The 15,320-nt window shown below is 42.8% G+C and overlaps 2 protein-coding genes across 3 annotated transcripts in view; one reads left to right on the top strand and one right to left on the bottom strand.

Moving 5' to 3' along the window:
- The window catches only part of plpp3 (phospholipid phosphatase 3), a 37,861-nt gene extending 31,426 nt beyond the window's left edge, over nucleotides 1-6,435 (bottom strand). Inside the window, exon 1 of one of the 2 annotated variants that reach the window (XM_050054173.1) lies at nucleotides 5,856-6,435. In XM_050054173.1, coding sequence (XP_049910130.1) covers nucleotides 5,856-5,994 — 139 coding nt within the window. In that variant the 5' untranslated portion in view covers nucleotides 5,995-6,435. The remainder of the gene's footprint in view (nucleotides 1-5,855) is intronic. The other variant, XM_050054171.1, reaches the window with a different exon arrangement.
- A 4,115-nt stretch (nucleotides 6,436-10,550) lies between these two features.
- prkaa2 (protein kinase, AMP-activated, alpha 2 catalytic subunit) overlaps nucleotides 10,551-15,320 on the top strand; it is an 18,925-nt gene continuing 14,155 nt past the window's right edge. Inside the window, exons 1-3 of the mRNA XM_050054150.1 lie at nucleotides 10,551-10,698; nucleotides 13,627-13,768; nucleotides 14,893-14,986. Of these exons, the coding sequence (XP_049910107.1) occupies nucleotides 10,599-10,698; nucleotides 13,627-13,768; nucleotides 14,893-14,986 (336 nt within the window). The 5' untranslated portion in view covers nucleotides 10,551-10,598. The remainder of the gene's footprint in view (nucleotides 10,699-13,626; nucleotides 13,769-14,892; nucleotides 14,987-15,320) is intronic.

The following is a 15,320-nucleotide window of genomic DNA, read 5'->3' as shown; positions in this document are numbered from 1 at the left end:
GGGTTGGATGGTATGGAGAAAATCAAATATCACAATATTTGTAATCAAATATCTCAATATCAGTAGAGGAACAATATTGTAGGGTTGGCTGTTGGTGTTTTCACAAAATATTTACACAATGGCATTTTGAATAATAATCATCAGTGATGTAAATATAATGAAAAAGTGGGTAAAGGCAAATAAGAGAACAGCTAGAGCAGTCTGGTCAGTTTAGAAAACTTTAAGACCAGTGGTTCCCAACTGGTGGGTCGTGGGTCTATTCTTAATGGACCGCAAGTGACAGTACAGTGAATTTTCAGCACAGAGCTTTTATTTTGAAGTGCCATTTCTTGCTGTAGAATGAGTAAATAACGGACTAGTTCCACAACATGACCAAATGCAAGTATGATGAGCAATGTATTAAACTGTGTGGATCTTTAACTAATGACTAAGGAGAAAAACTTGAATCCCACGGCTGGACCAGCTGGGAACCACTGCTCTGAGACAACAACCATATATAGTGAGTGCTAATTCATATGATCGTGGAAAGACAAGTGTAAGAGTGAGAAAACCTCAGAGTTGGGTGTAATGACCAATCAGGCGTTTATGAATGAGCCCATTGCCCACACACATTTCCAAAAAATATTCAATTTCAACACCCACTGCAACTCAAACACAAGCTTAAACACAACCAAGAATGGCTGCTGACAAGAGTTTATGGCAGGGAGCAGCCCAGTAATTCTGCTTTATCTAAATGAGCAGTGTGAGGGTGTTTACCTAAGAGGGTTATAATCATAGATGAGAGAGTGCAGAGATATGAGAGGCAGAGGCTTTTCTACACTATTGTTGTCAAAGTGTAAACTACAAGCTGCTGCTCATCTATTGTCAGAGTTTAGTCTTTTATTGTGCAATTTAATTGTTTGCCAGGACGGAGACGTTGGGGAAATAGTTACGAGATGAATGCGTCTGGTTTGTATACCAGTTTAAAGAGACACAGTCACATCAGTCAACCTGATGCCTTCGGCTTGCCCACGGGAACCACATGGGACACACACAAACACACACATACACACAAATTGAGCCACAGATGCCTCACACATGCTACCCACACGCATTGCAGACATAAGTGCACGCACACATAGACTCCTTTACCCCTCGGGCCATAGAGTCCTTGTAATGACAGCTCTGGGTGCTCCCTCTCCCTCGTAAACCCCCACGGGACACACATGCACACCCGCACACCTCTAATCGCAGCCCTGCGCAGACATAAACCCCAAGGGTTTGTCATTTAGCTCATGCACCAGCAGAAAACCGGCCACATGTCACAATGACAGGCAGAAATGTTGCACACACAAGTCTGGCCACAATACCACCGCTACTATCCATCAAAAATATACATCAACACAAAAAGGCACACTTAAAATTCCATACATTCTTCAAGGACGAGCAGCCCTGTGGCCACGACCGTTGTCATGAACATCAGCTGATCTTTATCTTATTACATAATCAAGTGATGGTCATCTGCCAGAGGACCCTCCTCACCTTCTTAAGAGCCCCAACCTCCCCTCGTCCTGCAGCCATAACAAACACACACCACAAGCCACCGCCTAGAGCCACAGATAACACACAAGCATACATGCAGGGATGTAATCACAGCGTAAATATCATACCATACATGGACTATTGTCAGAACTGAACCTGATGTTACATGTTCCTCTGTGTGTGTCCACTGAGCCCTCAGCTTTGTGTTAGTGCGGGAAATGTCATACGGAGAGCGCTGCAGGCACTTGTTCTCTTTTCTAACCGACCTTTGACCTTATATGACAAACAGAAGAATAAACTGACAAGGAGCATCAACAGTGCGACACAGAAAATGCTATTCAATACATGTCCTCAATAGATACACGTGCCGTCTGGGAGATTGTGAAAAGCAACGTAATGGCTGCTAGTTTAAATCTATTTTGTTGACTGTTACAACACCCAAACTAGTGATGCTCGACATGGCAGACTTTGAAGAGAAATGAATATACTGGCATGTGTTTCTCCTACTTAATTCCACCTCTCCTTTGCTCTTTAGGCTCCTATATCTGGGTAGGTAGTCCACTTCTCTGCTCAGTCAGCTCCTGCCCCTGAACAGACAGACTCATGCAGAACTCCTGAGAATATTTGCCCTCAGATTAAGGTCGGCAGCTTTGGATAGGAGCCCGTGTTTGGGTTTGTGTGTGAGGGCCTCCCACTTGCTGTTTGATTACAGTTTTCTGCGAGACACTTGGCAAAAGCTACTTATCTTGTTGTTGTCGGGAGGATAAGTTTCTACACATACACTAACCACATGGTATCGTATTTAATTTTGCTACCAAACCTCTTTCGTGACATTTCTCTCCATTAGTGCGAAGCTAGTTGAGAAGAGGGAAGACATGCTCAAGTGGAGAGGGAGGGGAGAGGGAAGGAAGGGGGGTGGGGGGTGGAAATGGGTTGTGAGGTAAAAAAAAATGGACAGGATTTCATTTCACAACCACACCTACCTCCGACCGACACTACCTTTCCGTTTCCCACCCTTTCCTGAGCACCACTATGCACATACACACACACGGCGTGCCCCCTGGTTCACTCACTCCCAAAATTGCACCAGATGTCACATCAAGAGTCTCTGGCCAAGGCACTACAGCCAGATGAAGAATTTGAGAAATTCTGGAAAATATTTGTGGAGTGGCTCAGGATTGAAGTGGCTGAGGCCTGGAGAGGTAGAGGTTAAACCTCTCCAGCTTTAATGAGGGGCTGTGTGACTGACTGCTGTAATGCTATAGCGGCTAATAGAGAGGCAGGAGTTGGGCCAGAGCCATATAGGGTTAAAGCTCCAGGGCCAGTTTTGAAGCCGATTCCCCGGGGCCAAAAGGTTACACTCCTCTCTGCTGCTAATAACAATCTCCACGTCTGTCGCTCGTGGAAAATCACGTCACCAAACACCTGACTGTATCACAGATCAGAGCCGATAACAAGAAATGTGAGAAGCTGAAAGAAAAATGGCGAGCTTGGGCCTCACATGAAGGCTTGTCACTATAGCAACACCCACATATCTAGCAGAGCTTTTAAATCAACCTACAGGAGTGAAAGTCAATGGAGCCAGTCCTGTTTATACTCTGCAAAAAGGCCCCTGCAGCTCAAACTCTGAGTGGCTTCTAAACCCAGACAGCCACGAATGCAAACACACAATGCATAATCTCCTTTGCATTGTGTAAAACTTAATCTGGGTTTAGGTGAGGCTACTTTGAGAGGAATGCTTTCCTGAAAGCAAAGTATTTTCACAATAAACATTCACTTTAAACCCGATGATAGTCGGCTATCAGAGCATGTGAAGCCATGTTCAGGGTCGCATGTGAGACAGAGAGAAAGAGAAGAATGAAACGTCCCAGCCTGTGGTTGAGTTTGTGTATTTATAGAGTGTGTGCTCCTTATGGCGTCGCTAAATCATCTCTGCTGCACAGTAAGAGTGGAACCCGAGCCAAAGTGAAATCAGCAGATGATTCTTGGGCTCAGCAGCCAAAATCCTACTCTGAAACTCCGGTCTCAGCAGCTGAGCGTTGGGTGAGAGTGTTTGTGTGTGTGTGTGTGTGTGTGTGTGCGTGCGTGTATACATTTTTTAATCACCATTCAGATCCTGCTGTGTTTATGCATCATTAGCCTTGATTAGCGAGGCAACAAAAGGAGGGAACCATTTTTTCGTTTGTACACATGTGTGTGATTATAGATGGCCTCAGATGTCCTTTATGCTAACAGAATCATTAGCTGTGCCTGAGGGTGTGTGACTGGCAGACTGACAACCTATAGAAAGGTGTCACCGCACCGTGTGTTTGCATGTTTTTGTGTGTGTGTGTGTGTGTGTGTGTGTGTGTGTAACAGCAGCTGGCAGATAGAAACTAATTAAAGGTAACGAGATATTTATGCATTAACTAGCTGTGTGGTAAGCTGTAGCCTTTTCTGAGAGCATTCTTCTGGGCCCTCTACACACCCACATTCCTCATTCAGGACCCCCTGATAACCCCCCTCTCTCCTCTCCTTTAACCCCCCTGTCCCTCCACCCACTGAAACCCCCATGTGTAACCTCCCCACCAAACCACTAAAGTGGGCCAACCAATCACCGCTGAGCAGCCAGATTGTGTTTAGCATGACAAAGGAGAAACTGTGAGCCCACTTGTGTCTGTGTGCTTACATGCATTGTGTGTCTGTTGTGTTTACATGCATGTGTGTGGGTGTGTGTGTGAGCTGCCCTTACACGGCAAAGAGGAGCTTTTACCAGCGGAGGAAGTTGGTCGTACAGGAAATTCACTCCACATGTGCTCAAAGCTCATCTACATTTTTATGTGTGCAGATGAAACGGCCTATCTCTGTCTGAGGTTCTTTAATACGCAAACCAACATACACCCACTGGAAAACTTTGCGTCTGTCGGGCAGATCTGCTTCTTCTACCCAGCAATTCAGAGAACGTGGAGTTAATCTGCACCATTTGTAACATCCTGGGTGATAAAACCCTGTTCCTGTGTGGCGACGCTGCATATTGTGTTACTACTGTTGATGCCTCAGTTTCTCCATATAAAGCTGCTGGTGTGGCTCCCACCTGCTCCTCTAATGCCTGGTCAGCCACGCGTCCCGCCTCTCCATCTCTCTCTGTTAGATTGGAGAGGCATTCCCCTGCCACAACACATGCTTAAGCAATTATTCCATGCAGTCCCCTGGACAGAGAGGGAGAAAGAAGGGCCAGATAGAAAGCCAAGGAGAGGCAGAGAGAAAGTAATTTGAAGTGGAGTGATCGGGGGCAGCTGGCCAGGGATTTGCAGGGTTCTGGGAGAGAATGTGTAGAAGTTGAGCGCAACTCCCATAATCCTTTTCTAAAAGAGAGAAAGGAGAGACGGAGGGATTGAAAACAAAGAGAAGAGAAAGGGGGGCCACTGGAGCGAGGAACTAAAAGGACTGGGCTACAGTGACAACAGCCAAAAACAAACCGGCTATCAAAGCAACACACACATAAACACTGCACACTGACTCTGGACGCAAGCGGAATAACAAGTTAGGACGAACACACAGACTCACAAACAAGTGGAGCACATCAGACCCAACACAGCCTGTGTGACACTTTAATCAACTGTGGATCAATACTTTAATTACGATTTTTTTTACTTCAGCCACTTTGCATCCCTGTGTGTGGACAGCTCGAGCTGGAATGGCACCTCTGGAGGGTTTAGGGTCAGATGAACAGAGGGCACAGGTGGGGTGTCACGGGCTATTTAAAGGGCAGTAAAAGGGCAGGTTACAACACTTCAAAACATTTGTGCCCGGGGCATGTTGGCAGGCAGCAGGAGCATCTGTGTCCCAGTGATGCTCTGTGGACTTTGAAATGATCAGTCTATAATATGATGTGATGACAACATTTTCATCCTGAAGTCTCAGCTGAGAGAAACACACACGTGTCAGTCAATAAGCAGAATGTCAAAGTTCCTCTTGCATTGATTATATGTGTTGTTTCACTGTGAGATTGTTTACTATGAGCTGTTTATGTTTAACAATATAAAAGCCAAGTAAGTTGAGTATTGTAGTGTTTTGTGCGCGCTCCCCAGCATGGGGTGGTGTGTTGCAGCTGGATGATAAGGGGATGTTACAGATTAAGTTGCCTTGTGGTGACAGATAACAGGCAATACTTTTAAAACGATAAGGCTTTTACTGCCAACCATTAGAAAGCGCGGGCACTGTTTAATCTGTTTGTTGTTTATGTGTGTGTGAATCCAGAGTTTAAAGACTCTGTGGTGTAAAACAGCTGATTTGATCCAAAAACTAAACAATTGAAATCATGATAAAGACAGTCTAACTTTTAATAAACTTACCAAGTAGAAGACAGAAGATGTCGAGCGCTATTAGCAGCTTCTTCTTACTGTTGTCAACACCATTGTTGTTATTTAACGTAGAGGTTCCTCCGTTCCTTGTCTCTTGGGCCATTGCTTTCTCATACATGTACTTTTGCATTTGAGAAGTCCCCGTTTCAGCTCCAAATCCCACACCACGCGGTAGGTAGGTGAAGAAAGTCTGTCAGGCTCTCAAGTCCTTAAAATAAATGTCATGCAGTTCAGCAGGGAACAAACTCCCCGGCTCGCAGGTCTCGTGAAGTTTCAAATCTGCTGATGTCTCGTTAAAAAATGTTAAAATATAAGTATTAAATGGTGAACGGACCCGCGCCACGGACTCAAGAAAGCAAAGTTGCCTGCGCTTGAAATGAATGGAAAGCCCGCTCCCCTTTATCGCTCTTGGTTCAAACACTTGGAGTGAGTGAGAATTGCGCTGCGCATCGACAGCCGCTCTTGTTATATCAATCCTTCTTCTCCTCCTCCTCCCCCTGCTCTCTTCAAGTTCCCCCGGCAGCTTCAAGGCTCAGCCCTCTTCCCTCTTCTGCTAGCGGTGGGTAATCACCTCCATCCCTGCATGGAAAACTTTCTCAGACTGGTGACCAGGAGGAGGGCAGAGAGCCGCGCGGGGATGCAGCGCCCCCGGCGGTTACGCGAGGTACGACATGCGCACTGGAGTGATGGTGGTTTGGAGCGTTTCAGAATATGTTGTTATTGGAGACGGGACACAAAGAATGAAAACAGCCTTTTCACAAACGCTGTGGCATCACTGAACTCAGACATCTGCCCAGTCTGACTAAATGAGGAGATGCCATTATTGTGCGCGTGCAATATTCACTTCATATCCGTCATACTACACATTACTGGACTTTGCTGCTGCTGCTTCTTGCACACTCGTTAGTTGCACTTTAAGATATATTTTTCAGAAATAATATTACTTATTCGCGTCTCTGTAAACATCCCATTTCCTCATATTTGTCTTTTCTTTTTCTTTTGTTCCTAACTGTAAAAAATGTTGATGAATAAAAAGTATTAAAAACTGCTTATTTTTGTGCTTATATGATGTTATTGTTGACTATCTCTTATCTCTTACACTCGTGCTTTATTCTGTACGTAAATATGTGTTAAGTTTTTTTAATAGTATGCACAACTTGAGGATGACAAATTTGCAGTTTCTTTATGTTTGGATAATGACAACAAAATCTAAATCTGAATCTTGAGTGGGAATATTTGCCCTCTTTGCATCCTGAGAAGATATTTAAAGCAAATATTTCTAATATTACAGCAAAAATGGTAACAGTAGATGATATTTCATCAGTTCTATGAAAGATTTATATTAAAATATGATGAAAAAGAGAAAACAAATTATCCTAAACAAGATGTTTATCCTTTTTGTGTATTTTGCAAATATGATAGTAAAACTCTCTCGATATATATTCTGTCAGTGTCCATATGAAGACTATTTAGAAGTTAATGATCCATCGTTTTTATTTGCATTATTCATTTTTAAGGACATGTGTAATGGGGACTTCTTTAACTTTTTCAGTTACTTTGTCTAGATTTTAAACATATTTATCAATGGAAATTTCAATTTGATTAACTGGTATTTATGTGTATTTAAAGGCAAATGATTCAAAACCTCTTTTTTTTTTTAACTTTGATAAGAAAACGTTCATGCACAAGCTCCACAAGTGCTTTTCAATCCCAGAGAGAGCTCAAGTATTATATGCACAAGACAGCAGCAGAAGCACTGTCAAGAGTGAGCCTTGATACTGATAAATTAAACTTACACTGCCACCTAGTGGTACGATCCATCAGTTTCACTCTTCCGGCATATTTTTGACCTGTCCAGTCTGCTGCACAAATCTTAAACTAATGACTAAGGAGAAAAACTTGAATCCCACGGCTGGACCAGCTGGGAACCACTGCTCTGAGACAACAACCATATATAGTGAGTGATAATTCATATGTTTCTGGAAAGACAAGTGTAAGAGTGAGAAAACCTCAGAGTTGGGTGTAATGACCAATCAGGCGTTTATGAATGAGCCCATTGCCCACACACATTTCCAAAAAATTAATGACCAATCAGGCGTTTATGAATGAGCCCATTGCCCACACACATTTCCAAAAAATATTCAATTACAACACCCACTGCAACTCAAACACAAGCTTAAACACAACCAAGAATGGCTGCTGACAAGAGTTTATGGCAGGGAGCAGCCCAGTAATTCTGCTTTATCTAAATGAGCAGTGTGAGGGTGTTTACCTAAGAGGGTTATAATCATAGATGAGAGAGTGCAGAGATATGAGAGGCAGAGGCTGTCCAGTTTGGTAAATTAAAAATTATCACCAATTTGACGCTGATGCAGCAGAGACAGGGGCCAACAAAATAAGAGAAATATGACACTATGATATAACTGCAGGGATGGTGTACACAGTGTGGGATGCACTTATTTGTGAGAGAACAGTGAAACTATCTCTGACCTGACGGACCAGCTTCATAGCCCATATGGATAATGGATCCTTCTCAATGCTCTGATGGCCTCAGCTGTGGACTATAGATGCAAAACCAAAACAAACACGTTCCCCATTTTTCAGAGGGAGGGTGCTGTCTTTCAGAACAGTCTCACCAGGGACGTAACTACCTATTTAACACTGGGGGGACCTGACCCTTAAGGGGGGTCTGCAAAACCTTTCCCCCAGGAGACATTTTTGGAAACTCAACAGCTGAACTGCCCATTTTAGAGCATTAATTCATTTTCTGTAACTGCTTATTCTGTTGGGGGTTGTGGGTGGACTGGAGCCTATCCCAGCTGACACTGAGCAAGAGGCAGGGTTCAGCCTGGACAGGTCACCAGACTATCACAGGGCTGACTTGGAATTGTGCAAATTTGCAGGAAAGCCCGATCAGTCTTTTTCAGCATTGGCAGTATAAAAACAAAATCGGGGAGTGCAGCAAAATGCCGCCTGCCTACTTTTGTTTATACAGAATGCGCCTTTTTCGGGCGTGAGCAAGTGAGCAAAATGTGTAGCTCAGCGTGTGACGTAAACAGTGACGTGGGAGGGAAGCCGCGGCTGGTCAGTCCTTCGGTGATTCTCTCATAAGTCGGCCCGTCCTTCACCATCCCCGTCATCTGACGGTTAATGGCCTCTTCGTTTGCGAGGACAAGGAGGGCGCGCAATTCCTTGTCTCCCCAGTTGCTCATCTTTACAGTGTCTGTCAGGTTTGCGTTTCCCTCTTGCTACTAGCTGCTCGCTAACTCCTGCTATCAGCTGTTTCCTGTTTATCCACCACCACTGGGTCGCACGTGCTGCGCCATCAACAGCTCCTCCCACAAGTCATCAACAGCCCCTCCCGTTGCAGAAGGCGCCTCGGTCTGTTTAAACTAAAAGGGTTCTGCCAATATGTCTACCCTACGAGGCAGAAAATTGGGCACCTCAGATCAAACCAAATCAAAAGGGGCTAAGTGTAAAGGGCTACCTACGGACAATTTAGAGTCACCAATTAACCTGCATGTCTTTGGACTGTGGGAGGAAGCCGGAGCACCTGGAGGAAACCCATGCTGACACAGGGAGAACATGCAAACTCCACACAAATATGCTACCCTAACCTGGGTTGGAACCAGCTGACAACAGGCCTGGTTAGCACAGTTGTGCAGTGGTTAAAGGAAAAAGCAAGTGAGAAAGAAAATCTTATGTTGTGTTAATGTGAATTCTCGTGTCCTGTTCCTCATGCAAGTTTGAACACTAAAATATTTTGACTTGCGTCATACAAGCACGAAATCGCTGAATCGAAGAATGAACGTGATGCGAATTGGTGACTTAAACTCAGATTTTTCAATAAGATATGACGTGAATTGCTTCATTTGCGCTGCTTATCATAATTCGCGTCATGCCCATAGTGTCCATCGCGCCTATCGCGACACCCTGCGGGAATTCGTGTCTAATTGCGTCTTTACATTGGCCTAAGGTGTGCCTGGAACACAGCATTAGATCAGGGGTTGGGAAAGTGTTGATAACTGAGAGCCATTTTAGGAAGCCAGCATATGATTGAACTTTTTTGCAACCTTTTTTGAAATACATTTTTATGAAATGCTAACACTTTACAGAAACTACATTAATTAATAGTAATAAAGCCTGCATAACACTCTAAATACACAATAGCTTTCCACTTTTTAATAGGCCTATATCTGAAAATGAAAATGATGTGTATTATAATTATTGCCTTTATAATATATAACAGAGCATAATTTATTACTGAAAACATAACTACATTTGATGTGTTGCTCGTGGCTATTCCATTTTAATTAATATTCTATATATTTTAACTTGTGGGTGATTTAGACATGTAGAGAGTATTTATCAGCTAATTAACCAGGGTGCAAAACTCGACACACACACCGGGTCAGGTGGAGACGCACACCCACAGGGTGGATGGCAGAAGTCATTGGTTTCTAGGAGAGATAATCCCGGTTATACACACACTCGGTGTTTTACGTCAGACGCCATATGGCCTCCAGGAGAGCATTTTTGGCAGTTACATTTTTTTCCTCTGCTCCAGTATTTACAGTAAACCTGACAGTGCCCGTTTATCGGGGTCGAGTCTTCGCTGCTTCTCCCCGTCCTCGCTCGCAGGGAGACAAGTGCCCCGCCCCTCCGCGCGCTCCATAGGCAGGCAGGCAGCACACCCGCCGCACCGAGCGAACCCAGCCGTCGGTAACGGAGAAGATGGCAGAGCGGCAACAACAGAAACACGAAGGCAGGGTAAAGATCGGACACTACATCCTCGGCGACACGCTCGGAGTGGGGACATTCGGGAAAGTGAAGAGTTAAGTCACGCTTTTGTGTCACGCCGAGATTAAATGTGTGGATGTGTTTCAGTTGGAGTAATATTGAAGTAGTCGCCCACAGTCAATGGACTGTTGAAGTTGCCGGCGGCCGGTGAGCAGTTTGCGTAGCTGGGTGGGTTAACGCCGGCGACAGGAGCGATTTAAAGCGTAAATGTGCTCCGTGAATCCACCAGCTTGAAAGTCAAATTCTTCCTCTGAAGCCCCTCTGTAGCTGCTGTTATCAGCTATGGCAGGTGAATTACCTGGAGGACAACAGCTACAAGAAGATGCACAGTCATACTCACATTAGTGTCGCATTGTGTTAAAAAAAGAGGAGTTAGTGTGTTGGTTTTGTCGCGGTAAAGGACGTGAGTGAGGCGCACAGCTTGTCCGAAACGCACCGTGTGAGCATATTGATATAACTGACATAATGTTTGTGAGCGGTTAAGCTAGTCCGGTGTTAACGTTAGCCCACCGCTGCTAGCTTGTGAAGTAAGTCGAGAAAACCTGTCACATCGGTAAAGTTTTGCTCGAGAGGCCGTTCACAGGATATTATTTCAGTTTTCTTAACTAGTTTTCGAACACTCTGCGTGACCTTGTGAGCTTTGAGTCCACGCTCACCCAGCCTGTGTCTTGTGTGCGCAGTTGGGGGGATGTGTTAGCTTAGCAGGGGGTGAACGCACCTCAAGGCAGGGCTGACGTCACGTCTTTAATTCTGTATAATGGAGAGATTTTTTTTTCTCAGTGAATGCATGCAGCCTGAATTCACTTTGCTTTAACTGAATCAAATGTTACTAATGACTTGTTTGTGTTAAGGTCATCTCTATGTGGGAGAAAGAGCAGTTCATGCACCATTTGTATATTAATACCTCATATTGTTGTAGTCAAGCTGTTAATAGAGTTTGGCAGCAACAGCAGCATCTTGGCTTGAGAGCCTAATAAGAAAGGCTTATAGCTCCAACACCCTGCACAATTAAAGATATGGAAAAAAGATGAAGGCTACAGTAGGCCGCTTAAAAATGCATTATAATAAAAGTTAACTGTTCTGTCTGTGCAACAGAGCTGCAACAATCACTTGGTAAATAGTCGATAGGAAGAAATTTTATTAACTATTTTAATAATGGATTGATCGCAGTCATTTTTCAAGCAGAAATGTCAAACAGTTTACAGTTCGAGCTTCATAAATTTGAGAATTTGCAGCTTTTTTTGTCATTTATGATTTAACTGAAGAGTCTTTAGGTTTTGGACAAAATAAGGACTTTAGAGACATCACTTGGGGCTCTGGGAAATTGTCACAAGCAATTTTCACAGTTAATTGACATTTTATAGATTGAGCGAAATAATTAGCTGATTAGTCGATAATGAAAATAACAGTTGCAGCCCTACTAAATTAAATCTTAAAACTGCATTATAATAAAAATGTACTGTTCTGTTGAAGTCTGCCGTGCAGTAGAGCTGCAACTTATCACTTAGTTGATCGAAAGATGATTTATTGGCAACTATTTTAATGACTGATTGATCATTACAGTCATTTTTCAAGCAGAAATGTCAAACATTTGCTGGTTTGAAATTATTATATTTGAGAATTTGCAGCTTTTCTTTGTCATTTATGATAGTACATGAAGAGTCTTTGGGTTTTGGACTGTTGCTTGGACACTTTAGAGACGTCACTTGGGGCTCTGGGAAATTGTCATGAGCAATTTTCGAAGTTAATTGACGTTTTATAGATTGAGCGATTGAATGTGAAAATAACCGGCAGATTAGTCGATAATGAAAATAATAGTCGCAGCCCTACTGTGCAGCAGCTTTCTAAATTAAATCTTAAAACTGCATCATAATAAAAAATACTGTTCTGTTGAAGTCTGCCGTGCAATAGAGCTGCAACTTATCAGTTAGTTGATCGAAAGATGATTTATGGCCACCTATTTTAATGACTGATTGATCGTTGCAGTCATTTTTCAAGCAGAAATGTTAAACAATTTCCAGTTCGAGCGTCTTAAATTTGATTATTTGCTGATTTTCTTTGTCATATATGATATTAACCGAAGAGTCTTTGGGTTTTGGACTGTTGCTTGGACAAAAGAAGCACTTTAAAGACACTTTAAGCTCTGGGAAATTGTCTCGAGCTATAATCACAATTAATTGATGTTTTATAGATTAAGCGACTAAATGTATCGCTATGTACTATTTTAATGACTGATTGATCATTGGAAGGTCTTGATTGGTCTTTGGATTTTGGACTGTTGGTTGGACAAAAAGACATCACTTTGGGCTTTTGGAAATTGTGATGAGCATTTTTTACAATTTCATGACATTTTATCAGTTAAGCGATTAATAGTAAAAAATAATTGGCAGATTAGTCGATAATGAAAATAATAGTTGCAGCCCTACTGTAAAACAACTTTCTAAATTAAGACTTAAAACTGCATTATAATAAAAATGTACTGCTCTGTTGAAGTCTGCTATGCAATAGAGCTGCAACAATTAGTTGATCAATACTTAGTGGTCCGAAAGACAATTAATCACCAACTATTTTAATTATCAGTTGATTGTTGGAGACATTTTCCAAGCAAAAATGTCAAACATTTGCTGCTTTTCTTTGTCATTTATGATCGTAAATGAAGAGTCTTTGGGTTTTAGACTGTTGCTTGGACAAAAGAAGCACTTTAGAGACGTCACTTTGGGAATTTGTGATGAGCATGTTGTTGACATGTAGTAAAAATAATTGGCAGGTTAATCCATAATGAAAATAATAGTTGCAGCCCTACTGTGTAGCAATTCTCTAAATTAAAACGTAACCCATTAGTGCCTCTGCCTCTCTTTGTTCTTCCATATTGTGCTTAACTGTCTTGTTTATGATGAGCTGCTCTGTGGTTTTACCATCTGTGTGCTGTATGTGCTTCATATCTGTATTCTTTTGTTTCCAGTTGGCGAGCATCAGTTGACGGGCCATAAAGTGGCTGTAAAGATCCTAAACAGACAGAAGATCCGCAGTCTCGATGTCGTTGGGAAGATCAAACGAGAGATCCAGAATCTCAAACTGTTCAGACACCCACACATTATCAAGCTGTAAGTAGAGAAAGACGACACATCCTTCTATCAGACTTTAAGACTCTGAGCGCCGACACAGGGAGATGACTGAGCTCTGTTAAATAAGTGGCTGTTGTAATGTGGGTATTTTGCTATGTTGTGTTCCCTCTGTGTTGTGGCATGCTTTGTGTGTTCCTGTTTGTTTACTACAGCTACAGCTGTGCTGTACTGAGCATGCCCACAGGGCTCCCAGGAGGTGGAGCACACAAACATAGCAATGCACACGCACTTCTGGTTCGTTCAAATATCCAGATAAGATGATAGAAGTCGCTGTAGTTCCTGCATGACTAAATTCTTGTCCTCATTCAGGTATCTTAGCTTGTCATGGGTTATTTATCTGACCTTGTGTCCCATCTTTCTCCTTCTCCTTGTCAGTCCATGTCTCTCTCAACAATCTCTGTGTTATTTTTAGGTTAGGGTTAGTCCACTGTCGCACTGTAAGCTATGGCAGATATGTGAGCTCTTAGGTCAGAAGCTCAAGTGCTGTTGAACACTCTGTCACAGCCATATACATTCAGAAACATGCATATATTTTAGGCACATACACATCCTGTTTGCACTGTTGCAGATTGCTCCAGGACTGTGGACAGAGCAGAGCAGACTCTGGATACATCTGCAGCGTTTGTAAAACCAGCATGAACTGAAATGAATTAGAATAAATGTCCTAACATTTCCCTCAAGTGCTCTCGCTGTTTAGATTTCGCAGAATCTGTATGTGTGATTTGGTTGGTGTTTATTTCTCCCACGGTGCCGGCCGTGTTGTGCAACACCCGACTCGACAGGAATATAGTAGACTGTGATGAAGCACAGAATCTCACAAGAGCAACCATTCATGAGACTGGGCCTGCATCTTAATATACCTGACCTTTAGGAAAGTAATGCCTACACTCAGCAGCCATACATCACAGCGTGGCCTCACCTATCTGTGTGTGTGTTTCTGTATATTAGTTCTGTGCAGTTTTGAAGTAAATACATTTATTTTAGAGATTGAGACAAAAGCCTTTTGGTATGTTTACAGTTATATTAACATTTAGGGACATAATGTAAGAGAGTTAATTAATGTCCAGCAAGTTCATGTGAATACAGACATGTTTGTGTTTCAGGTACCAGGTGATAAGTACACCAACAGATTTCTTCATGGTCATGGAGTATGTGTCTGGAGGTGAGCTGTTTGACTACATCTGCAAACATGGACGGGTAAGACATTTAATCTATTATATGACTAGTATTATTAACCTCATAGTCAGTATTTGCATTGCTAAGCAGTGTCTGAGGTGGTGAGTGACTTATAGATATTGGCCGTAGAGGTGTCTAGAACTAGAACTGTCTAGGAACTAGATGCCGTAGAGGTGTCTAGAACTAGAACTGTCTAGGAACTAGATGGCACCACTGACTAGGGATGCACCAAATATTCGGTAACCGAATATATTCGGCCGAATATTGCAAAAAAACACACATTCGGTATTCGGTGGAATAAGTGAAAAGCAAGGCCGAATAATAGCGGCGTGTTTTGATAACGCAATCAAACAGC

Source organism: Epinephelus moara, chromosome 10 (assembly GCF_006386435.1).
Source record: "Epinephelus moara isolate mb chromosome 10, YSFRI_EMoa_1.0, whole genome shotgun sequence".
Classification (NCBI taxonomy): Eukaryota; Metazoa; Chordata; class Actinopteri; order Perciformes; family Serranidae; genus Epinephelus; species Epinephelus moara.
This window is presented reverse-complemented; position numbering and strand designations above follow the sequence as displayed.